A 25,297-nucleotide genomic window follows, 5' to 3' on the forward strand; every position below is an offset into this window, starting at 1 on the left:
AAGAGATAAACAGTTCCACTGGATTTAACTCATCTTGGCTCTGCAAGTTTAAACTCCAGATCTGTTGTTAACCTCAGGGGGAAAAAAACTTGAAAAAAATTGTAGTTAATAACTTTAAGAATTGGAGAATTCCAACCATATGGTGAGGACTTCAAATCTAGGCAAAAATTCAGAGAAAAAAATCAAGTTTAATATTGATTATAACATTTATTATAAAGCAGTCATTGAAGGAAGTTTTCTCCAGCAATTGTGTTTATGTGTGTGTATGTGAAATGGCCTTTAATTACCTAGTGTCTAGTGTGCTGTAAGAAACACATTAAGAGGATTCCGAGGAGAGTAGATGTTTGATTACTAAAGAATAAAAATAGCGATTCACCAATTTACTGGATAGGCAGATAATTTTTTAACAATCATATCTAAACTAGCTTCAAATTTCACCTAGCTTTCTTCATAACTCGGAACAATTTTTCTGCCCTGATTCTAATAGTTTTAACATAGATTTTGGGCAAATATTTATATTCTGCATGACCAAGAACTCCAATTATCTGAGTAAGTGGCGTTTAGTGATCTTGGTTCCACAAGCCCCACCACCCCCCATCTTTACTGCCACCTGTCCATACATTTGAGCGCGAGTGCGCGCGCGCGCGCGCGCACACACACACACACACACACACACACACAGCATTTACCCCAAAATAGTCTAAGGTTCAAAGCCCAAACACACCCATGTCCCATGGAACGAAGGGTACCGAAACACGGAAAAGAATTTCTGGCTAGGTCAGGATAGGACAGTTGCTGGACTGGAATTCGAATCTTTTTCGTTTCACAGTCTTCCCGGGCGCTAAGCTAGAGAAGTCTTTCTCCGCGGAAAAAAGAGCTAGCGCTTTTTCAACCCAATGTCCTTCTGGTCTCCTTGTTACACTTCCTTCGTTTCCACCTCAGTTTCCCTGGCTCTGCGGGGGCACACACCAACTCCGCTCCTTCTCTCAACTTTCAAACTTATTTAGAGGGTATCGAAGTTTCCGCGCAAATTTTGCGCGCAGTTCCCACGTGCCTGCTTCAAGTCTTCAACTTTCCCTATTCTCTTTCTCCTGGCATCTGTCTGAACTTTTGCCTCTGCACTTCCTGGCAGCGAACCGTGGGGACAAAGCGGAGCTGTGAAAGGGGGTGGAATAATCGTCTCGACCCCGAAACTGACAAGTTGCCCCACTCCCGCCCCCTCTCGGTAGATCCTCCCCCACTGAGCGTTCATTAGCATAAAACTGGTCTGGCTGGGGACAGGTCCCGCCGCTGCCTCCGTGCGCGCGCTTTGCTGGGCTGGGGAAGCCAAGGCACAGAGTATCAGGCCCGCTGAGCATCTCAGTGTAAGTGTGCACCTGATCGCTGCGTAAGCTACTAACCTTTAAGAAAAGAAAAGAGAGAGAAAGATAGAAAACACTTTGGAGAGAAAGAGACAGAGAGAGATCGAGAGACAGCGCGCTCCGTCGCTTTCCTTCCCAGTCTCTCCAGTTGAGCTTCCATTGAGTCTCGGGCACTCGGTCACCTCCCCCTACCGAGGAAAACCTGCTGCTGCCCTCGCATCTGCCCCGGGGCCACCGTACCCCTTTATTTCCTTTGCACACTCACTCGCTCACACGCAGACACGCGCACACATGCGCGAACACACAGACCCCTCCCCTCGGCGGGCTTCCCCTCCCGGCTTCGGAGCTCAACTCCCCGGAGCTCAACCCCCCGGGAAGGCCCGGATCTCTCAGCCTCGCGGGTCGTTTCCCTCCCGACCTCACGGTGCCCTCCTCTGCTGCTGGCCTGCTCCCTCGCCTTTCCCAGCGGGCCCCTCACCCGGAGCGCGTCTCCCTGCTCCCCGAGCCCTGCGGGGCAGGTCACGACCTCTCCCCGCCCCCAGGACGCCGCTCGGCGCCACCGACCAGCCCCTTCGGTGCCGTGAGGCTGGCGAGGGAGCCGAGGTCCTGGGGAGCGCACGAAAGCCGGCAGTATCTCTGAGAGGGGTCCCCAGGCACCGGCGCGCCCGGGGCAGGGGGCTGTGGCTGCGGCTGCAGGAAAGGCGCCGTCCTCCTCCCGCTAGTCCCCTACGCCCTGAGGCTCAGAGTTCCCGCGTCCCACTACAGCTCATCCCCGAGACGCTGCGGGCAAGGGGGCGGACCGGGCCGAAGAGCGAGGTCTGGGCAGGGTGAGGTGCCAACTTCTCAGGGGGTAGGGCGCGGCGGGTGAGCCCGGAGCAGGGAGATGAGAGGGCCGCGCTTGCAGGGGCGCGCGGCTCGCGGGCGCGCGGAGCGAGTGGCGCCGGGAAGGGAGCGAGGGTAGGGCGAGCAGGCGGGTGGGAAGGGGCGCGGGCGGCGGAGGCTACCCCTCGCTACTCACCTTGCGTTGGTGCAGTCATTGTAGAGGGTCTCGAAGTCCTTCCTGGAGATGAGTTTGCAGCGGTTCACTCCGGGCTGGATGGCGCCCAGTCCCCTCAGGATGCGAACCTGTTCCACATTGCACACCACCGGCGTGATCTCCAGCCGCTTCAGCTTGGTGTAGACCGTGTGCAAGCCCCCCACCAAGTGCTTCAGGAACAGGTCGAAAGCCTGGGGCAGGCAGATCAGCTCGCAGCCCTCCACCGTGAAGGAAGCCACTTTGGCCCCCCTCAGATCCACCATTTTGCACTCATTATTCTGGGGGGTGTTTTCCACTGGGGACGGGGTTGAGTACACGGGTTTTCCGGGGAGGGGGCCGCAGCTGCTGCTGCTACTGCTGCTGCTGCTACTGCTGCTGCTGCTGCTGCTGCTACTACTGCTGCTGCTGCTGCTGCTGCCGGTGCTGGCGTTGATGGGGGTGCTGGAGGCGACGCCGCCGCCAGCGCTGATGCTGCCGCCGCCGCCGCCGCTGCCGTTGCTCGCGGCCGCCAGGCTGGGGTTGCAGTTGCTGCCACCGCCGCCTCCGTTGCCGCCGCTGCCGCCGCCGCCTCCGCTGCCGCCGCCGCCGCCGCCGCCGCCGGTAGAGGTGACTGTGGCCGCCGCCGCCGCCGCCGCCGCCGAAGCGATGGGCTCCGGGCGGAAGAGAGTTGGCCCAGAGGACGCCGGGGGTCCGATGGAAGGAGCCGGAGACGAAGTCGCCGAAGAGGTGGAGGTGGTGGTGCCAGAGGAGGAAGCAGACGTGGAGATTGGGGGTTGAGGGGGGACCAGCTGGGTCGGTGGGATCAAAGCCGCCGGCACTGCCATGGTCACATATAAGGGGAAACAGACGGAGGAGAAGCGAGGGGAAAAGTTGCCACACACCCCGGGAGGGGAAGGGGAAAAAAGGGGGGAGAAGGAGCAAGGGGGGCAACAACAACAACTCCAGGAGAGAACGAGAAGGAGAAAGGGAGAGAAGGGGGAGAAAAGGAGGTGAAGGTGATAAAGAGCGAGCGCAGGAGGGGCGAGCACGAGAGGCGCTCTGGAGAGAAACGCACAAAAGTGTCCCGCAAGTCGAAATGCGAGTCCTCTCCGGGGGCTGGGATCGAGGGCTGGTTTGGGGGGGTGGGGGCGGGGGCGGGGAGGGTCGGCTGTTGTTGTGTGGGTCCCGCTCTAGCACAAAGTTAAGGATGAAGGTGAAAAGGAGGAGGTTTGAAGGACTTGGGCTCTCCCCGGCAAGTACATTGATCAAAGATTGAGAGGGGAATGACAGAGAGAAAATGAGCTGAAAAGTGCAGGCTGCCGGCTGGACGAGTTGTTGTTGTCACACGGTGCAGAGGGGAGGAGCTCCGGAAACTTGAAATACCCTTTGAAGCCGCAAAAACCTCACTCACTAGTATTAACCCAAATTATCCAACCAGGAACTCGGAGCAGAGACTCCGAGAGCGCGAGACACTGGAGAGGGAGCGTGCGAGGAAAGGAGGAGGGGAGGGGGAGGATACGGAAAGAAACTGTGGGAGGGACGGAGAGGAAAAGCCGGGGACTCAGAAGTGGCGATCGGAAAAGGAGAGGGAGATCTTCCACTTCTCTTCTATACTACCGTTAGATTGCATGTCTCACATTCCGTTTCGTCCGCGGCTACTGGTAATTTTTTCCAAAGCATCTAAACAATCGCCTGCTAACTTAAAGACGAGCCAGAGCGCCCCGAGCTCTCTCCTTCAAGGATTTAGGATCCATCTCCACGCGTTTTGGCAATGAGATAGAAAGGAAAACACAGCCCCCACTTCATGATTATTCAGAAATTATTTTGAGGAAAATTCACATGTAAGCAAAGCGTAATGTTCTTTTGCCTCTGATTGTTTGATTTCTCTACTAAATCATTTATTTATATAAAGATAGTGAAAATTCCAGGGCAGTTTTCAAGTGGTGGGAAGAAAGTCAGTCCGAAATCGCTTAAGAATAATGGAAAGCTGTGTATTCAATTCCCTATTTCCTAATAGGCTGTGGAAAGAAATGCTTGCCCTGATGTGCATGATTTAGAATACCTTCACTGTCGCCCCAAAAGCAAGTCAGAAATACCTGTTATACTTAGAGAGATCAAGGAGATAAGGCATACTTGAAGATTTAGAAAGTGAAAAAAGGCTTTTCTTACTAAAACTCTATTAATTAATTCACCTGTCTTACACAGTAACCAACTATCCTCATTGTCCTTTAAGACCCAACGCCAGTTACTAAGGTGTTTTTTGGACAACACGATAGTTTTTTTTTTTTTTTTTTTTTTTCATGTTTGAAAAGTGCTGCTGTAGTTTTGCAAAGTCCTTTCCAATTTGTCAGTAAATAAATGTTTTGTAAATAATGAGAAGAACAAAAACAGCTCACTAGTTGACTTGTAAAGACTTGGGTAGCTGTGCTTAAAACAACAGGAGGCTGAGTTTAGACTGACTCTTCCTCCTTTCCTTCCTCTTTCCTTTTCTTCTGTTTTCTAACTTGTTGCATCGAGCTATTTATTCAAGGATTTTTGACTAACATGATTTGAACATAGGTCAAACCTATTTGCTGCTCATATCTCCAAATATCTTCAATTACTTAGGCTTTGAACTGGTCTACACATGTTCAGTAAGTTGTTAAGATGTGAAGCAATGCTTTAGCATTTGACGGATTTTTAAAATAAACTATTAGTAGCAGGTTCAGAATGTTGGGAAATTTTAAAATAAAATTTTCGCCATTCTGGTGTTGAAATGATCACACTTCTCTTTACCATTTTAATCTTTTGAACTCTGAATTGTAGTGTCGAAAAGTGCAGGAACTGTCTACCAAGAAATAGAAATATGACACTATGGACTAATTAGTGTACGATTATGCTAAACTTTCTGGGACATAGCAGTTAAATCAGGAGGCTTTCCTGGGAGATAAAACTTCAGAAAGTTGATTGTTGCAGAAAAGTCCATAAACTTCTTCAAGGACTGCTGAAGCTTACACAATTGTTTGGCCTGCTTAATCAATGTATTTTAATATATTCAGAAATAATTTTTATAAATGTTTTAGCCTTCAAATTTGTTATCAGGTAAAAGTAGGAATTCAATATATACCACGTACACCAAAACACTTCTGTAAGTTGTTTGCTTGTTTTAAAATATATTACTTTATTAAGACATGCCAAATTAATATGTTAATGAGGGGAAGGGAAAAAGAAAGTATTAAGCCCTGAAAAGCTCATTTTATTTTGGAATTTCATGCCTGACTTTAATAAATTTCGATATGGTTTTAAAAGACTAAACTATAGTTTCACTATGGAAAAATGGGCATCTGCCATTACCATTCTCATTTTTTACATTTCCTTAAACTATCACTCACCCAATACCTGCCACGTTCAGAAGCCACAGACAGGAGGTAATGATAGCAGACCAAGCCATAATCCCATCTTGCTTCGAAGCAAACTCCAAATTTTCTACTACAAGGAAACCCTTGCCTCCCAGCACGTGCTCCACTCAGATACAGGGCTTAGAGACATTTGTCCCTACCTGAATGAGAGTTCTCCAGCCTTCCTTCCCCTGACCTCAGGTCTCAAAATCAGTTCAAGGAACCACCACTTACTCCTTTGATCAAACAATAGGATTAGAAAAGGCATATAGCACAAATTAAAATACGTAGGGAAAAAAAAGCCTTTAAAAATTCGAAGGTTTTTATCTCTTTTTTTTCTTTCTTTCTTTCTTCCTTTTTTTTTTTTTTTTTTTTGAGAAATATTGCCAATGAGTAAGGCAAACAGTTATTTAACAATAGCAGATAAATCAACTTAGAGATTCCCAATTCTCACTCCATTGCATTTTTGGCTTTCAGAGCTTTTGTCTTGCTTATTTATTGTTTTACATCTCCGCTTGTTTCAGGTCCCCTCTCTGCATCTCATCTTCCCCAACCTTCACTCAATTTGCATAAGCAAAACTCAAAGTACTGTAACTGATATTAGAAAATTCTCCCTGTGTTTTGTGAAGACGTATTGTGCTGAAATCAATAAGACTGTTTAAAATTCAAAGACCTGCAAATCGTTCTGTTTGTCCTTTGATAGGGCCTGTGCTGATTAAAATGCTACCAAGAAAGCTTAATTGCTGCACTAATTAAGAAGTCTTTAATTTCTTTCCTAGGATATCGTTTGAAGCTTAGCTTGTACCAGTTCAGGGAAGGTATTTTCTTCCCTCCCTCTGCCCCCTTCTGGCCCCTCCCCTCCCTTTCCCCCCATCCTCCCTCCCCGCCCCCACCCCCCCCATAACGATGTCCCTGCGAATGGGAACTAACAGAGAGAGTGGTCTCAGGTCTCACCATCTATTACTTAACAAAAATCGGCACAGGATGCAGAGTTCAGTACAGTATGAAATGCAGTTTTGAGAAGAGCTGTAAGATTGCAAGACACAGTAAGAAAATACAAAGTAGCTGTTGCAGCTAAAGTCCCGCTGAATACCTGGATGACAACAGGCACGTTAGCCCGATGATGAGGGCATCCTATTTGGTTAAAAGGGGCAGTAACAGGGAAATGAAACAGGGACACATAAAAACATACTTTCAAAACCTGTGGTTTAAAAAGAAGAATAAATCTGTAGAAAGATGGACTTAGAGTTGGGATTTGGTAAGTATCATTTTATTTTATGAGTATGAAAACATGAATTCTATGGGGATTTATTTTTGACCCTTTTTATAACCCAGGGAAGCATAGCACTGTATTACATCCATTCCATTCTTAACTATTGACCTATTTTATTCACTGATTTCTCAAGTGGGGAAACTGACTAAATGATTTCACAAAGCTTTCTCTGTAATCAATAGTCATTTTTTTAGGTTTATTCATGCTGCATTATAATTCTGGTAAATGACTGCAATGCAGAAGATTGTAAGAAAGATACAAATATTGACAAAGCCAGCATAAGTCATGTCTTTAAACCTTAAGAGTTTCAATATAATAATTGATATCATTATTTGAAAAGAAGAAATGCATATTTCATAGCATATAAAAACTAAAATGATGGACTAACTTAAAAGCAATATATACCTGAATGTATTTCTTGAATACCTCAAATTTTCCTAAAAGCTTTGAGTATCCTCTTTATAGCATCACTAAGTGAAACAGACACAATTTGGGCATATGCAGAAATGATAAGAAGAGAAGATTCATTGCAATTTTATTATTTTAATTTTTTTTCCAAGTTCTCTTAGAAACATGCACAAAAACATACAGATGTATATTCCAGATATAGACTGAATCCCTTTCAGTGACAGGACAAGGAGATAAAATGCTTAATAGATTCAAAAGGAGATTTACCATTCTGAGCACGACGTCACTCTAATTATGTTTACTCTAATTGAAAGCAAGGTTTTTTGGAATCTGAAATTACTTTCAGATTTTTTTTTTTAAATAATGCAAGTAGATCAAATGTTGATCACAAGCATTTCAATCTTTCAAAATGTATTGGAAAATTAAATGAAAAGTGGAGTTTGGTACAAACAATGCCCCAGGGCAAAAAACAACTAACACTAGATTTTCCAGTCCAGCCATAACACAAATCAATTTGAGCACACTTCTATGGCCAGACTGCCAGATTGTTATGACTGCTAATTCACTCAATCAAAGAGTGCATTAGCACACCCGGCACAAATAGCTTTAACAATAGAGTGCATTTCTCAACAATTCCAAGATATATCACAATGGAGAAGTAAAGAGGAAGATCATTTTTACATCTACGTATTTACTAATGGACCTTGTTTCCTTAGGAGAAAAAGAAAAAAGATCAACTTCAAGCATACGTTTATTAAAGAGCTATCAAAGTTTGGCAAATCTAGAAAGATATCAGGGTACCAGTAGTTCACGGACTTTGTTAAACGTTTCTCAGGAGAGAATCCAAAATTGATGTTTGCACTTCAGTAGTAAATCATTGAAGATGGGGAAATTATGCCAAGTAACTCTCTCAAGCCTTTTTAACTCAGACGCACAGCCTCCTCAATCAGCTCAGCAGATAAACCTCAACTACCTTAAGCAAAGACTTCCTTACTTTTACACTTTCAGTCCCTGTCTCCCCACTTTTCCTTCCAACTTCTGACTTTTGGTGGATCTCACTTCCATACCCTCCCTCACTTTTCCACTGCCCTCCCTCTCCTCAAGAACAACAAATAACACTTAAGGATGCATTCTCTAATCAAACACAGATTGCATGGTGGTGAATTACCCAAAGGGCAAAAGGTGGGGAGCTGAAGGTGAACAGATCATAACTTGATGCACTCAAACTTTATATTGCCAACTTTTATTCTTAATAAAAAAGTGGTTAAAATGGCTGTAAATAGCTCTGCTCTGCTTTACAGCATGGAAATGCATGGACCGTGTATATATGCTTGCTGAATGCATGGTAATCGTCTATTCACATTCCCCTTTGCATGGTTCCCATAGACAAATGGTGCAGTTTGGCACCACTATTAGTCCCTCCCTAACCCATCTTCATCCCCTCTTCTCCTGGTCCAGAACGAAGGTGACAGGTGGCAAAAAATACTTACTGGTCATGGGGTACATTCTGAGAAATTTCTAAACTTAAACTCATATTGAAGGGAGAGGGTAGTGGCAAGAAGAATAGTTACACATATAAAAAAATTCATCCTGGAATTGTTTCCCTCACTTCAAACTGCATCATTTCTATGACACATGGTCAACTTTCCCTGATAATATAGTTATACTTTCCTATCACTCCTTACTCTCAGTTAAGTGTCCTTAATTTCATCCGTAAGTTGGTATTAAGGGCTGCGCAGCCTAATATTCGATTAAAAAATATAAACACATTGAGATGACTGTAAAGTCGGATTGTAAAAGGAAGCAGCAACAAGAGTAACATAAATTGAGATTAATTCCCTTCTTCTCTTAAATCAGATCACTGTGAGAGGAATGGCACACTAGATTGAAATAAGGTCAAAAAGTCAGACAGATATTTAAATCCCTAGTTTTGTAATAAATATTGTACCTGTAACTGTACATTTTAATATATGAAATTTTCTAATTGTCATCTTTTTTCTCTTTAAATAACCCAACCCTCACCTTCCTCTAAAGAACATCAGTATTAAGGTATATGAATTACTCAGGAGACATAGTTAAGAGTGGGGAGAGGACATATAATCTGTTATAGCATAAAAATATGTTTAATATTGAAGCATATATTATTGTGTATTTTTTCATCGTTAGGAGAAATATAATTTACTTGATTATAGAAGTTTTTGTTGATTTCCTGTATGTTTTGTTGTTTTAACTTATTATCTTGGTCCTTTTTTTCTTTTTCTGTGCTTAAAAGAAGAGGTCATTGTCCAACAAATAGCCTATAAAAATTGTTTTATTTGAAGTCAGAAATTTCATGGATTGTTAGAAAAGAATAAAGTGTTTATTTATTTATTGCCTTTCAGAACAAAGAGATTTTTTAGAAAGTTGAAAGAGGAACAATTGCCACCTTCTAGCCTGAGATCTTGTATGTCAAGTTTCAGCCCAGAGCAAATTTTTACAACAAGTTATAAACCCCTGTAACAGAGGGTTTATTATAATGGAAGTGCTGACACAACCTTAACTATAGCGTTGTAAACGGCTATGCTATAATATCCATTAAGCAGAAAGAAAAATAAGCTGGCTGATCAATAATTTATACAAAGAGTACCAACTGCAGACATAATAACTGTAATGTTTGCAAAGCAATCTCTCTGCTCTCCAGGCTTAACAGTAAACGCAAACTAGCAACGCTGTTAATTTCCAACTCCTACAGATAAGAATACAAACAAATTACTTAAAATTATATTTTGCTCAACATTTAGCATGCCTCGATGGGATAAAATAAAATTTAATTATGATGCAACTTGTGCAGGATGCAAAGCTGTTTTGTTTTCCAGCACATTTTATTATGAAAGGACATTCATTTGAAACATCAATTATGAGGAAATAGTATGTTTCAAGGAGTTGACTTGGGTCAGGCAGGCTCTTCTAAGAGTTATTCAGACATGGAAACAGATTGACACTGTTTAACTTCAAAGAAAGTTACAGGGTTTTACAGAGCCACAACCTGAAATACAATACTGCATGCTCTGATCCAAGTCAACTGTCAGTAAAAACACACCTTGTCATTAGAGTTCATGGGAAAAAAGACATTGGTTTGGAAAATGTGGACATCATTAGTATCTAGTGAATCTAGGAGTGCTTATTTAATGTGAGTCTTGTTTGCATGGAAGCACAGTGTGTCATCTCTATGTAATAAACATAAATCATAAAATGTGAGCATCATTTTGTTTTCTGGAAAATTTTAAAAGTATATATTTTAATAGCTGTCCATATTTATTATTGCCCACTTTCCACTTTTTCTAGTTTCCACATACGTGGAGTGTGTTATTTTGATATTTTTATTTTCATTGGTGGCTTTTAAAACAAGAAAAGCATATTTGACAGGAATTCAAGAAGAGAACAATTGAAGGATCCTAAATTACCCACTATGCGTGTACTGGAAGTTGAACCAGAGTTTACATTTCTGAGGTTCATATCTCCATCAGTCTTTTTGTCTGTACATTTCCTGGTGGTGGGATTAGTGGGGAGTGTGGAACTCAGTAGAACGAAGAGACTTCGCTATCAGAGTTGTAAAATGGTATATTACCCTGTGAGCAATTGCACTTGGAAAGGAACCAGTAATTTATATGAGAAGTGTTTAAGATTGCCTGCTCACCCAGTGATCCATGCTAGGTCAGTTCCAGTAATGCTAGAAAACAAAAGGAGGTGCACATCACTGGGAAAGAGACACCTTATGCGCCTTAAGAGCTTGTGAAGGGAAGCACTAAAATGCCGTTTTCTCAAATGAACTGATCATTACCATTTAAAATCCTGAGAGCTGTGGGACTGGGGAGGAGAGAAGGAATTTTTCTTTTGATTTAACAGGGCTCTGAAGTACTGGTTTTAAGGGGGAGGTGTTTTATTGTGATTGTGTCTTAGCCCTATGCTTCAGCAAAGGTTAAATCTTGATAAAAAGATAAACTTTTAAAACAATGAAATGGAAAAAGACACAATGGTTCTGAGAATGTACCTGGCCCATTTTAATCTTAGTAATTAACTGTTTTTAAAATAATCAGTAAATAGTAAAGTAACCCTCTACTGCTAATGTTTATGCCAGGTTCTAAATTGTTAGTATTCATTTTCCCAGATCAACCCTGACTCCTCAGTTTTCAGGAGAAGACTGGGATACTGGCAGGGTGTTATATAAGAAAGTACTTCCTAAGAATTCTTTACAAACCTCTTTATTCTTGCTTAGCATAATCCAAGTACAAGATCTGAGTATACTTTTTTGGGAAGAGATTTTAATACTGTCATCTTCAGGCACATGCTTTTCCCATACGCTTTAAAATCATTTTAGTTTTTGAACCAGAGTTCAGTTCATTCAAACATCCAGCATATCCTCATAATATATTCTTTCATATTTGGAGAAGAAACTAAATAAAATGACTATTTGACTGAGTCAGAATTTATAATTCACTGACTGGCTCAAGATTCTGCACATCCAGGAATCTTTGCTGTTTTATTCCTGTGTGTTGTAATAATTTTCACTCTGCATTCTGATGGGAGAGACAATTATCTTATGTGTTTACACTTGTTGATATGTTTCTCTTCAGGTGGTCTCAAGTCATTTCTGTTCCTTTGGATATCCAGTATAATGCTTAGTGCTTGTGGGGTGCCCAATAAATGTCAGCTGGGTAATTAAAAACTGCTTGTATGTTATGCCATCAATTTCCTTTGCCCCCAAATTATGTAAACTGCTACTTCTCCAAATGATATATTGTTTGATTCAGACCAAGATATTTGTAAGTAGCAAATTTTAGATATGCTCATTCAATTCTGTCTTAATACACAATGAATTTAGGACACTTCTTGGGGCAAAAATTGAGAGATGCTAATCAGCCGGGTCTCAAATAGCTGGAGAAAGAAATCTTAGGCCTGTAACTATGGCTTGTATTTGGGACCCATTTAGAAAAGAATTTTCTTTTTTTAGTCATCAGAGGAGCCATTAGAGTCTTCCTCAAGACTGAAAACATAAGTGAGAGTGCATCTTGAAGTGCTGCAACAGAGGATGAGGAAAAGATTAGCATGTGAAATTCTACCTACCAAATGTGAGTAAGCATGGATATGCAATACTTTGTAAAGTTTTTTTATGGTAGCATCACCATCACTTTAGTGTACATAGCAGTCTCTGTTATATAGAGCATACTTACTTTTGTGCACCTACCACATACTGGTTGCTGAGGAGGTAAAGGAGAAAAGGCATTCATCCTTATCAACCTTTACTGTACATTATTTCTGTTGAGTCTTATTACCATAACATTGTTGAAATTTTGCGTTAGTGGAGCCTGGAAGATCATCTAATCCTAAGTTCCAGATCTCATGCTACCATTTCCCCAGTGACCATGCCAGACATCACAAATTGTTCTCCTGTCTTTCCCTTCAAGATCTGAGGCAATCTCAAAAACACTGTCAGATTAGAAATGCAGGCAGCCTCTCACTGTGAGCCCAACAGATTCATCCCCGTTTATCACTCCTGATCTTGCAAAAAAGAAAATTGACAATTAGCAGTATAGAAGAACGTCCTTTTGTACTCACAGCTAGTTAAGGCTTAAGTCAGGTATTGGTTTAAAATCAAGTCCTCATTGATTTGCTCTCCCAACTACCCTCAAAGGAAACTTTCTGAGGTAAAAGGGGGGAAATATTTTTATTTCATTTCATATGTAAAGGAAATGAAAAAATAATAGAGAGCACCATTGGATCTAAACTCACGATTCTCTTATTTCTATTCCTGTATAACAGATCTCAGTTTGCTCATGTGTTCTCAGTGGCTACTTAGATGAAAGCACTTATGTGCCTTAGTGCAACATAAGGGGGATGAAGGAAACAAACAAACACAAAACTTGTGAAACTACTGTTATTTCACGGACAAGACTTTTGAGATCTTGAGAAATACTTCACTTGTATGTGATGTTAGAATGTCAAGCTGCAAAAGCCTTGTGGTTCTTTGACTTTAATGACCTGGTTTCCTTTGGTTAGAAAATGGCAGCGTCCACCAGTAAAAGTCACCTGTTGGAGTGTGCTGCAAAATCAAACATTGAGCCAGCAGTTGATTCTATAATTTTTATTGTCTCTTACCAACCTCAGTCTGCTTTCCATATGGGACTATCCAGGCTCTTTCTCTGATCTTTTTTCATCCTGATTTCAAGAAAGGTCACTTTCTACTTGTTTCCCAGATGATTCAGGGATCACTCACAGCCCTTCTTAACAGAGCAATCGCATGCCCTCCTGCTGCCACATTTAAATAGTCTGAACTGCATGGCTTTTTCATTTACTCTCTCTTTAGAGTGAAGCTGCAAAGTAAGGAAGACTTGAATGGCCTTCCATCTTCAAAGAAGTGCCTTGAGCGCTGGAATGCAACAAAGTGGGAGAAACCACTAAACACCAGGAAATGTCAACAATGAGGGGGGAATGCATGGGCAGGTGGATAGAGCATTTCTAGGCATTTTCTCAGACAAGGCAACCAATTCAGCTCAACAAGAAAATGGGTCTTTTTCCCACAGAAACTAATTTAACTGATTTTTGAAACACATTGATAACAGCATTAGCATAAATTTAAATACATGCTTACCAGGCTGTTCTTTGTTATGTTGTTATGCAAGTGACTTGGTTGACAAATTAATAATTGTGATTACCAAATAAGAACTAAATTTCCAATAATCTGAACATTTGGTCCTAATAGGAAGCTTTAGGCCTTGACTTATTAAAGCATTAAAAAAGATGTAAGGTCAAACTAATTTCAGTAGCTAAACTGTACTTATACTTATTTGTAGTGTATTTGAAGCTAAACTTAAAAGAAAGGAGAAATGTTCCCAAATGTTTTATGCCTGTGGTAGCAATTGGTAGTTAAATTTGTTCTAAGCACACAATATGAAAAGAGAATAAATAATTAATAATCTATAATTGATAAGATTCATTGTAAATATAATAGGTATTAGATGGCAAATTCAGCAACTAAAAAATAGTATTTTATATGCAAATGTGAAGAGACAAACTTATATCTTGTATGTTTCTTTTAACCTTAACTTTCAGGAATAATCATCATCAGTATCTTGATAAGTTTTCTTAGGCAAAAAGTCAAAATGTTCTTCTAGTAAATCTGAATTTACTAGCTTGTTGAATTTCCACAAGAAGCCCCCTAATTAGGAATTGTCAAAGGTAAATACATAACGTGTTGTTTATAAATCTTGATATTATATATGTTAATATTATTAGCTATTATAAAACATAAGGCATTCAAAAATCAACATCAGATTAATCTTATATGTCAAGTCCTCTAAATGTATATGGCACTTAATTTATAATGAAAAGAATTTTAAAGAACAATTTCTATGAATATGTACTTACATTTTAGAATATAGTCTTTTATTTTAAAAATATAATCACAAAATATCTTTTACTAATTTAGCTACGAAGAAACAGTTTCAAGGAATTGCTTTCTATGCTGCACAAACACACACACTCTTGCACACACACATACACATGCCTATTTTCAGAATTTTCCAAATAGCAATTATTTTCTTAGATTTATAGTCTATAATGCCCGGCATTTTTGGTATCAAAAAATATACTTTTTGTTTCCATTTAAGTAATTTTAGTCTAAAAACACTTGCTAATCATAATTACACAGCAAAGGTTTGTTATGTAAACATTTTACTTTATTATCAGCCTTTGTTTTGCAATACAATGCTTTAAAAATATCCTCTGTTGTATAAAGGACATTGTTGCAAAAAGGCAGCTCAAAACTTGTCCTTCCCTTCCTTTCATTGATCTGTTGCCTCTTAGGCAATATGAACAGCTGTCTCCAGCTCACCCACAAGCAAGCTGAACATAATAATAAGGTAGTGTTACTGGCCTGAATCTATGAATGATTATACAAAGGGTGCCAGCTCTTTTTCATTAAAGATAAGGTAACAAAGATAACATAGAGAAGAAAACTGGTTAGCAAAGCAAGCATGTGCTTCTGCCTTTAAGATTTAGTTATTCCTCTGGTAACCACTGAGTTTCTCTTTCATTGGGTTTCCAATAAGGTGAAGGTGCCCTCTGTAGGAGACTCCCAGTAAATGCCGCTTTTTTATATTTGGGTGACAAAAGGCAAGTTCTGCCCCCCACCTCCAATTTGCAAATAAACAAATAAATAAATAATCACAGAACTCTGTGTGAGCAGAAGCTTGAACTCTATGAATCTTAGAGAGAAATTAGTATAAATCCCACAATGATCTATGTAAATGCGGTTGCTTGTTCAAAATGGGAGAAATGGAACAGTGAGCAAGCTGTACAGCATGTTGGTGTTTAATATTTATTGACACTGTGATATGTTATAGGATAAGCTTTATAAATTCAGAGGTGAGGCAAAAAGAGAAACATAGATGGTCTTTGGCGTAGTTGAGTGAAAAATGGATCTAAACAGAAAAATCCACATGCAGAGAGACACATTCACCACCTAATAAATACACCTCCCCAAAAGGCCTTCTTATCTTCCCTTCTTATAAAGGTTACCATAATGCAGATTCATTATCAGTCCCACTGGGTAGCATATAGCTCAGTAAGAAATTGCTTTTGTTAGCATGCTCATAGAAAGAGATTAGCTATTTCATCAGATCTCTTGGGGCTATTTGAAATTTTGGGAATTCTGTCTGTAATTTAAAATGGAAGTTAAAGCCAATGCGAATAGACTAGGGAAAATCTCACAAATTAAACCTCTCCATCTGGAAGTTTCTTCATCACTCATTGCAAAAGTACAAGCTGAAATCGCATTTGTTACAGGCAGGAGAGAGATTTCATCACTGATGATGCAATTACAATTATACTAATGTTTTAATAATTAATATTTTGGTTGCAAAGAAACATTTAATATGGAAATGATTAACAGTGTTTTGGATTTTTTTGTCTTTATTAACTTTGCATATTAGTTAGGTTTTATCACTGAAATCATCTCTTATGTACGTTATTTAAACTATGACTTTAGCCTCTATGGAATGTATGCAGGAGAGTCTAGAATCACCTGTATTACAAGTTAGGGGATGAACAAGTGGGCATGGAGGCATAAGAGAAGAGGGATTATTTGCATCCTCTTACCTATCAGAATTCATTTATCATCAGTATCTGCTCAAACAAACATCCCCTTCTTTGTCAATCCATTTTCCCATATCATTGGCCACTTAACCTCAACAACAACATTTTAGATTACTATGTACCAAGCACTATGTGAGCACTGTCCTAGATAGTTTATGTGGATTATCTCATTTAATCCTCATAATACATAAGAAAGGCAATTTTTCTTATCCCAGTACGAAAAAGAGGCATCTAAAGTTTGGCTGATTACATTACTTGCCCAAGCCTACTCCACAGCCTGCTTTCTTTTCCCCAGGGATACCACTCCCTTCTGACCTCACTTATTTTCTCACCTGATTGTTTTTCACATGTTCAGTTTATTTGTGCTCCTGTCTTCCTAATACAACTGCCTAGTGAATTCCCAGCCAGCAGTGACACAGCTATCTGCCATCCTACTTATGACTGAGCATTGCTAAAGACTCTCCCACAGTTATGCAGAATTGTATCCTTAATTACTTACGACTCTTAGTTGCAAGCTTTAAAATTTAAGCTAGTTTATCTTGAAAGGGGCTGAATAAGCTCACGTCATCACATCAATAGAAGTCAGGGCTCCAGTTGGTCTCAGAGATGATTTTGATCAGAGAGTCAAATGTTTCCTCACATCATCTCTAATTTCTGAAGACATGTTTGTCAGGGTATCTTCTTCAGTTCATCAGTTTAGGTTCTACACAACTGGATTCATGGTTTCTAAGAGGAATCATGCACACTGCTTCTAATTCCAGCACCCAAGGACACAAATCCAAGGAAAAACTCTTATTGGGTCACCTTGGAACAGGTGCATATTTCTGGATGAAGAAATTGATCAAGGGCATTATCGGGTAGTGGTTAAGAATGTGTGGAATGCCGCTGGGTGTGGTGGCTCACACCTGTAATCCCAACACTTTGGGAGGTTGAGGCGGGTGGATCACGAGATCAGGAGATCGAGGCCAGCCTGATCAACTTGGTGAAATCCTGTCTCTACTAAAACTACAAAAATCAGCTGGGCGTGGTGGTGCATGCCTGTAATCCAGCTACTCAGAAGGTTGAGGCGGGAGAATCACTTGAACCTGGGTGGTGGAGGTTGCAGTGAGCCAAGATTGTACCACTGCACTCCACCCTGGATGACAGAGTGGGACTCTGTCTCAAAAAAAAAAAAAAGTGGAATGTGAAACCAGATTCCTGGAATGTAAAACCTGACCTATATGTGACTTGGGACAAGTTTTCATCCCAGTGCCTGAATTTTCTTATCTGAATAAAAGGGAATAATAATTGTACCTACCTCATTGCATTGCTAGGATGATTAAATGAGTTACTATGCAGAGCTTAGAATAATGACTAGTTCTGAATATATTAGTTATCAGTGATTATTCAGGCCTTAGGATTGGTTCAGTTTGGGGAAGATGCTCACTCAACTCAATCAGTGTGGCCGTTGAGGCAGAGTAATTTAATAGCATTGGAACTCAAATTTGAGGGAGATTCCTAGCATGGGAGACTGAGAAATTTTTCAGAAGTAAGAGACTTTTCCAGGGAAGAGTACAATCAGGAAGAATGTATGATCACATATAAGAATGGAGAGCCATTCAATCATCTTTTTCTATGTGTCCTTAATCAGCTGCATTGCCCCATCCTCTCAGTGATAATTCCAAAACTTTCTCGAACACTAAACCCAATTCCTTAAACAAGAGATGGGTATTCTCTGTTGAGTCTTCCTATCACAAGAGGAATTTCTTGATTGGACTGTTGCTAGGATCTCTGAGCTGACTCCCTTTTCCAGTCTTTCCCTTCATCCATCCACATTATTTCCAGATTTATAGTGGAACTTGAGGGTAACTTTTTCAATATAAATCTTGAATATAGGACATGCAGTCTATATACTAAAATGCTTCAATGGTACCCCTTCACCTCCAGTATAAAGTTCAAATTAGGACTGAGCCTCACCTAGAAGACTTTATCTCTTCTGTTTTTGTATTTGGATACTCTCCAGGTCTAATTTTTATTTTGTTATTATTATTTCTGCTCTGTGGCCATTTGTTGACCTGTTTTAGATAGCTAGCTAGCTAGCTAGCTGACAAAAAGAAATCAATAACTAGTTTGCTAGGGCTACAGTAACAAAGTACTACTCACTAGGTACCTTAAGCAACAGAAATTTGTTTTTCACAGTTCTGGAGGCTAGAAGTCCAATCTCAAGGTGTCAACAAGTTTGGTTTCTTCCGGAGGCCTCTTTCCTTGGTTTTCAGATGGCTACTTTGCTGCTATGTCTTCACATGGTCTTTCTCCTGTGCATGCCCCCGGTGTCTGTAATAAGGACATCAGTTAGGTTGGATTAGGGCCCACCCTAAGGACCTTGTTTTAATGTACTTACCTTTTTAAAGGTCCTATCTCCAAATAGAGTCACATTCGGAGATACTGGGGGTTAGGGATTCAACTTATAAATCTTGAGGGAACACAGTTCAGCTCCAAGTATAACTTTTATTTTAGAAAGTCTAAAGTGCTAAATTTGTCACATTAAATCATACTACTCTTCTAGTGAAAATACTCCAATTGCTCCTAATTAGACTTTGAACAGCACTCTGGTCTTTTTCTTCGTAGCATTATTTACAACGTTTAATTTTACCTTAGGTTGTTTGCTTTTTCATTGTGTGACTACACCCACTGGTAAGAGTTCCTTTGGACCATTTCTATTTTATTCTTTATTGTATTCTCTTTCTAGTACAGGGATTGAAATATAGACATTGCTCTGTATTTGTTGAATAAGAAATGACCTACTTCAAGTAGCGTGACTATACTACTTGCTATTTCATGTGTCTGGGGTTTGGTTCTGACCACATCCTCCAATATTTATTTGTTTACCTAATACTTTTTTTACTCTTTAGGACATTCCTCCAAGAAAGTAATACATATGTACCATGGAATACTATGCAGCTATAAAAAAGAATGAGATTATGTCCTTTGCAGTGACATGGATGGAGCTGGAGGCCATTTTCCTTAGCAAACTAACACAGGAACATATACTGCATGTTCCCACTTATCAGGTGGAACGAAATGATGAAAATACATGGACACATTGTGGGGAACAACACACACTGGGGCCTATTGGAGGGTGGAGGATGGGAATGGGGAGAGGGTCAGGAAAAATAACTAATGGGCACTAGGCCTAATACTTGGGTGATGAAATAATCTGTGCAGCAAACCCCCGTGATACAAGTTTCCCTATTGTACATGTACCTCTGAACTTAAAAGTTAAAAAAGAAATAAAACATGAATCTCCAAACCAATGAAAGATGTAACCATCCCACTTCTATGGGATACTTACCTCTATTTTTTATTTGTTATCATATGGTATTGGTCTTCATTAATTACAGGGAACAGGTATCAATCATCTTTTCATTTACAGGGTTTAGCATATTACCAAATATATGACAATTCTCAAGTTGAACTTTGCTTTTTGAGAAACAGTTAAACTCCCCCTGAATAGCCAGATAAATTTTAAATGAATAAAATATCAACATATAAATGATTTAAATAATTATATTCTACTTCTTCTTTTAAGAACTTTCCTGATAATCTGAGTCTAAACAGTTCTTTTTTATCATTTATTTTATCTACTGTGTAGCTATGAGTAATCCATTGTCTTGTAAAAATCTATTAAAAGTATTGCCTTGAACTACTATTTCCATATCTAGTCATTTACATTTCGAATGAGTTTGTATCTCATTTTTTAAAATCTCATCAGCTAGAGAGTAGGAAATTTTGCCTTATATAATATAGGAAAAGGCATATATGCATATAATAAGCATTTGTTCATTGGATTCAATTTGGATAAATCTGAAGCATGTGTAAATTCAGAGACATTTCAAATATCTAGGCTACTATATCAGTTAGTCCATTCTGCATGAACATACAATCCGGAACTTAGTGGCTTAAAAAAATCACATTTGATTTAGCTGATTCTTTTGTGGAAGGTCAGGGATGACTCTTCTCATCTGGGTCAGCTCAGCTAGTTTGTGTTTTCTGTGAATCCTTCATGATTTGTCTGGTCATTAGCAGATTGCCATGATAATGGGGCTAGGTTTTCACCAGGCAGTTGTGTTGGTTGTGAATCTTGCATATGTTAACCGGTGGACATATGCTGCACATTCTGTAGGTGCTGTGGACTGAATTGTGACCTCTCCCCCAAATTCTTATGCTGAAACATTAACCTTCAATGTGACTGTATTGAGAAATAGGGCTTTTAGGAGGTAAAGTTAAATGTGATCATAAGGATAGGGTCCTAATTCAATACAATTGGTAGATTTATAACAAGAGGAAGAGATTCTCTCTGTCTCTGTCTCTGTCTCTGTCTGTCTCTCTCTGTCTCTATTTCTCTCTGTCTCTGTCTCTCTTGCATGCACCAAGGGAGGCCATGTGAGAATACAGTGAGACAACCATCTGCAGTCAGGAAGAGAGCCCTCATTAGAAACCTAATTGGTCTTGGACTTTCCTTCCTTCAGAACTGTGAGAAATCAATTTCTGTTAAGTTGCTGGTATTTTGTCATGGCAGCCAGAGCAGACTAAGGCACCAGGGTATATACCTAAGACTGGACTTGATAATGAGGTTTGCACATTTTCAAACTTCTTAGATAGAGTCAAGTGGTTTCCAAATACTTCAAAAATTGTTCAATATTGTTTCTAACATCTGATACTATAAAACTTTTGAAATTTTGCAGCCAGGGGAATATGAAATGGAAGCCAACTGAAGCTTTAATTTATATTACCTTATTACGAAGATTGATGTATATATTTTTTCCTATGCTGTTTGGCTATTTGAATTTTCCTCTTCAGTCAAGTGTCTGCTCTTTTGTTCATGATAAATTATTTAAGCTACCATTTATGTTTTCTTTTTGATGTACAGAATTTATGTATTCTGAATATGTTAAAAATATATTCCATCAGTGTGTGGTCTGTATTTTCACATTATTTGTGATGGTTTTTGATGAGCAAAAGTTCTTTATTTAATATAGTCAAATTCCAATTTTTCCTGTATAGATTTCTCTGTTTGGGGCTTGCATAATAAATTTCCCTATCCTAAGAACATAACCTCATTCTCCAGATAATTTTTTTAATTTTGTTTTTTTTTTCTTTGTAAGTTTAAGTCTTTAATACTCTGGGAATTGAGGAGTTTAACAGCAGAGATGGAGGAGTAGAGGGAGGAAGCAAAAGGGTGTTTGTTGCTGCTGGCATCTAGTGGGTACAGGGCAGGGATGCTGCTAAGCATCTTACAGTGCACAGGACAATCCCCCATGATGAAGAATTATCCACATCAAAACGTCAACAGGGCTGAGGCTGAGGAATCCTTGGAGTAGTCGTTTGTGTAATACAGCCATAATCAGTATTCTTACATTCTTTATGTGTGCTTAAAAAGAAAGCATATCCTACAATTGCAAGTGTAATTGGTTTCTGTATTCTATGTGCTTCTTTTAGTTAACCTTATTAATTTTGTGGTTCAAAGATTTCATAATCTAACTGATTTTTTTGACTACATGATTTATCTTTATGGAGAGAGCTGTGCTAAAATCTCTCTGTGTGTGGATTAGTCTAGCCCCTCATAGTTCTGTCAACTCTTGCTTTAAATAATTTGAAGCTCTGTTTTGAGGTAATACAAGGGGAGAATGCATATGTCTTTCTGGTGAATTGAACTGTTTATCATTTTAAGTGGTTACCGTTTTCTGTAATACATTTTTAATTGATTTTGTCTAATATATCTTTGTAAATACAGTTGACATTTTATCTTTTAATATTAATTTGTTATAACCTTATTATATGTTTATGTTTTCAGTGTACTTACATTTTAAGATATCTTTTGTAAGCAACATGGAACTTTATTTCATTTTAATTAATTAATTAATTAATTTAGAGACAGGGTCTCACTCTGTTGCCCAGACTGGAATGCAGTGGAGCAATCATGGCTCACTGCAGCCTTGACTTTCCAGGCTCAGGTGATCTTCCCACCTCTGTCCCTGCAAGTAGCTGGGACAACAGGGCATACCATTATGCCCAGCTAATTTCTTTGTATTTTTTGTAGAATGGGATTTCACCATGTTTTCTAGTCTGGTCCCAGGCTCTTGGGCTCAAGCGATCAACCCTCCTTGTCCTCCCAAAGTGCTGGGATTATAAGCATGAACCACCACATCCAGCCTTGCCTATATTTAAAGCCCAGTTGCATAGTCTTTGTGGTTTAAATGGGTCACATAGTCTATTTACATATATTGAAATCATGAATATTTTTGTATTTACATCTATCATCTTATTTTGTGGTTTTATTGGTACCACTCTTTATATTTTGTAGTTTCTTCCCTTGCCTTTTAATATTGACTCATGACTCAGCTGAATCATCCACCTGTGATGGTCACCAGATAGTGTTCACCTGTTTCTGCTTTTCTTTCTACATTTATAAGTTGTTATTCTATTTTAAGAAGAAGTTTTTTCTTCTATTGAAATCAATACTTTGTTTATTTAAAGTATTGTATTACCTTTATTATTCTTTATTTTCCTGTTGATATTGGCCCAAATTTGTTGTTCAGTTGGAGTCTGTTCCATCTGGCTCCTTATTTTGGCATACCCAGGTCATTCTTAGGGAGTTTCTTAGGTTCTGGCTCAGAGTCCAGGTTCCTTTTGTGCTTTTCATGCCATAGTCTTGGAATCAGCCATTTCTCCAAGGAACCTGGTTCTTTTGAAAGATTATCAGAACCAGTATCAGGACTAAGAGTCAAACACATTAGTAGAATGTAAAAATATATTCAACAAAATAGAGTTACAAAAAATGTATTAGAGAAAGTTAAAATCACTTAAAAATGATCTAGTGAAAATACTTTTCGCTAGAAAAGACTTAAGACACCAGGATTAGGTATGCCCATTGCTACGTGTACTTCATAGCTTCTAGGTTCTCTTAGTAAACAATGTAAGAAATAAATGGATGTATGTACATATTTCTAGATAAGTAAATAGGAAAAACATTTGTGTGTGTCACACGTTTGTATCTATTCTATATCCATTATTTCGATCTACATCTATTATCTATCTATCTATCCTGTGAATTTATACAATATTTTTACTTCCAATACAATAATGTCATCATGTTCATTGTACTTAGTTTCCCCAATATCTGTGTTCCTGACAGTGAGAAACTTGACTTTCATTATCCTCAATATATGTAATTATTTGTCTAATTTCCTTGTATGTAACCAATATCCCACACTTGCTGGTCATCTGTTTGAACTTGGCCAATTTGCTCTCTCCTTAGCCTATGATCTTGCCATAGCCCCTTTGGTTGACTGCCTAAGCAACTCCAGCCCTTTCCCCACCTTCTAAGCCTCACTACATTCTCTCTCCTCAGCTCTATCAGTCTCTGATACTTTCTTAGCTCCACCACTTCTTCTCAGCCCTGCTCTTGTTCCACAAAATGGGAAGGAAAGAGAAAAAGGAAAAGGACAGCAGTGTCCTCAAATTGGGAGCTAATGTTTATCTGAATATTTATTTATTTATTTTAAGTCAGAGTTTCACTCTGTTGCCCAGGCTGGAGTGCAGTGGCACAATCTCTGCTCACTGCAACCTCCACTTCCTGGGTTCAAGCAATTCTCATGCCTCAGCCTGTTGAGTAGCTGGGATTACAGGTGTGTGCCAACATACCTGGCTAATTTTTGTATTTTTAGTAAAGATGGGGTTTCAGCATGTTGGCCAGACAGGTCTTGAATGCCTGACCTCAAGTGATCCACCAGCCTCAGCCTCCCAAAGTGCTGGGATTATAGGAGTGAGCCACTGTGCTCAGCCCCTATCTGAACATTTAAAGACCCCCAGGTGAAAGCAGGTTTTAGTACCCTGCTTCTATCTCAAACATCCCTTTTCATTTAGTTAATGGTCTCACAGCATCTTAGTTTCTCACTAACTAGTGTGGATCTGTTTAAGGAGACTTTAAAAATTTATTTTAACCAGAATTTTTAGTTGTTGTCAAAGGGTTGACCTGGGTATTTTTCTACCTACTGTCAGAGACAGAAGCTATAGTAAACATTGACATGTAACTTCTGAAGTTTTAACATTTTAAACAAATGAATGAATTTTGAAATAAGTCTTAGGTCCTAGTTCCTTGAAATAGGGAAAGGAGATTCTATGAAGCTTAAGTGACTTTTCCAAGGGTGCATACTCACAAATTTGAAATTAGAATCCAAGTTTTTGCATGTCTCTTGACTTTCAAACTCATGTGCTTTCTATTTTAACTGCAGAAATAACCAGAGTGTTATGATTGCTGGAAGAAGGAGAATAAGAATAGAAAGTTATTCAAGATATTTTCCACTTCAAGTTACCAGAGTCACTTTCTTTGATTTGCATATTACTTTTCCTTATTCCACTTTATTGGAAGAAAGTGTTTCTATGCCTGAAGTGGAGCTTAAACGTACCACTTAAGTAGATGTGATATTTCTTTGTAAATACCAATTCTGACCTTTCAGGCATTGTACTTTTTCTTTCTTTCTTTTTTTTTTTTTTTTTTTTTTGTATTTTTAGTAGAGACAGCATTTTGCCTTGCTGGCCAGGCTGGTCTTGAACGTCTGGCCTTAGGTGATTCCTGTGTCTTGGCTCCCAAAGTGCTGGAGGGATGAGCCACTCTGCCTGGCCAGGGATTTTACTCTTCTATCATCTGACAACAAGAAAATAGATGTGAGTCATTTTTCATGTTCTGTAT

The 25,297-nt window shown here is 39.5% G+C and overlaps 1 protein-coding gene and 1 long non-coding RNA gene across 6 annotated transcripts in view; one reads left to right on the forward strand and one right to left on the reverse strand.

Annotated features, from left to right (window-relative positions):
- The window catches only part of DACH1 (dachshund family transcription factor 1), a 433,595-nt gene extending 429,494 nt beyond the window's left edge, over nucleotides 1-4,101 (reverse strand). Inside the window, exon 1 of one of the 5 annotated variants that reach the window (XM_032277267.1) lies at nucleotides 2,380-4,101. In XM_032277267.1, the coding sequence (XP_032133158.1) occupies nucleotides 2,380-3,221 (842 nt within the window). In that variant the 5' untranslated portion in view covers nucleotides 3,222-4,101. The remainder of the gene's footprint in view (nucleotides 1-2,379) is intronic. The other 4 variants (XM_032277265.1, XM_032277266.1, XM_032277268.1 and 1 more) reach the window with 4 other exon arrangements.
- Nucleotides 1,275-17,525, forward strand: LOC116551161. Its single transcript, XR_004268739.1, has 3 exons — nucleotides 1,275-1,364; nucleotides 12,425-12,542; nucleotides 13,778-17,525. It is a non-coding gene; the product is annotated as an uncharacterized LOC116551161 (long non-coding RNA).
- The last annotated feature ends 7,772 nt before the right edge of the window (nucleotides 17,526-25,297 follow it).

This window comes from Sapajus apella, unplaced genomic scaffold (assembly GCF_009761245.1).
Source record: "Sapajus apella isolate SASKATOON/1434 unplaced genomic scaffold, GSC_monkey_1.0 scaffold9, whole genome shotgun sequence".
Taxonomy (NCBI): domain Eukaryota; kingdom Metazoa; phylum Chordata; class Mammalia; order Primates; family Cebidae; genus Sapajus; species Sapajus apella.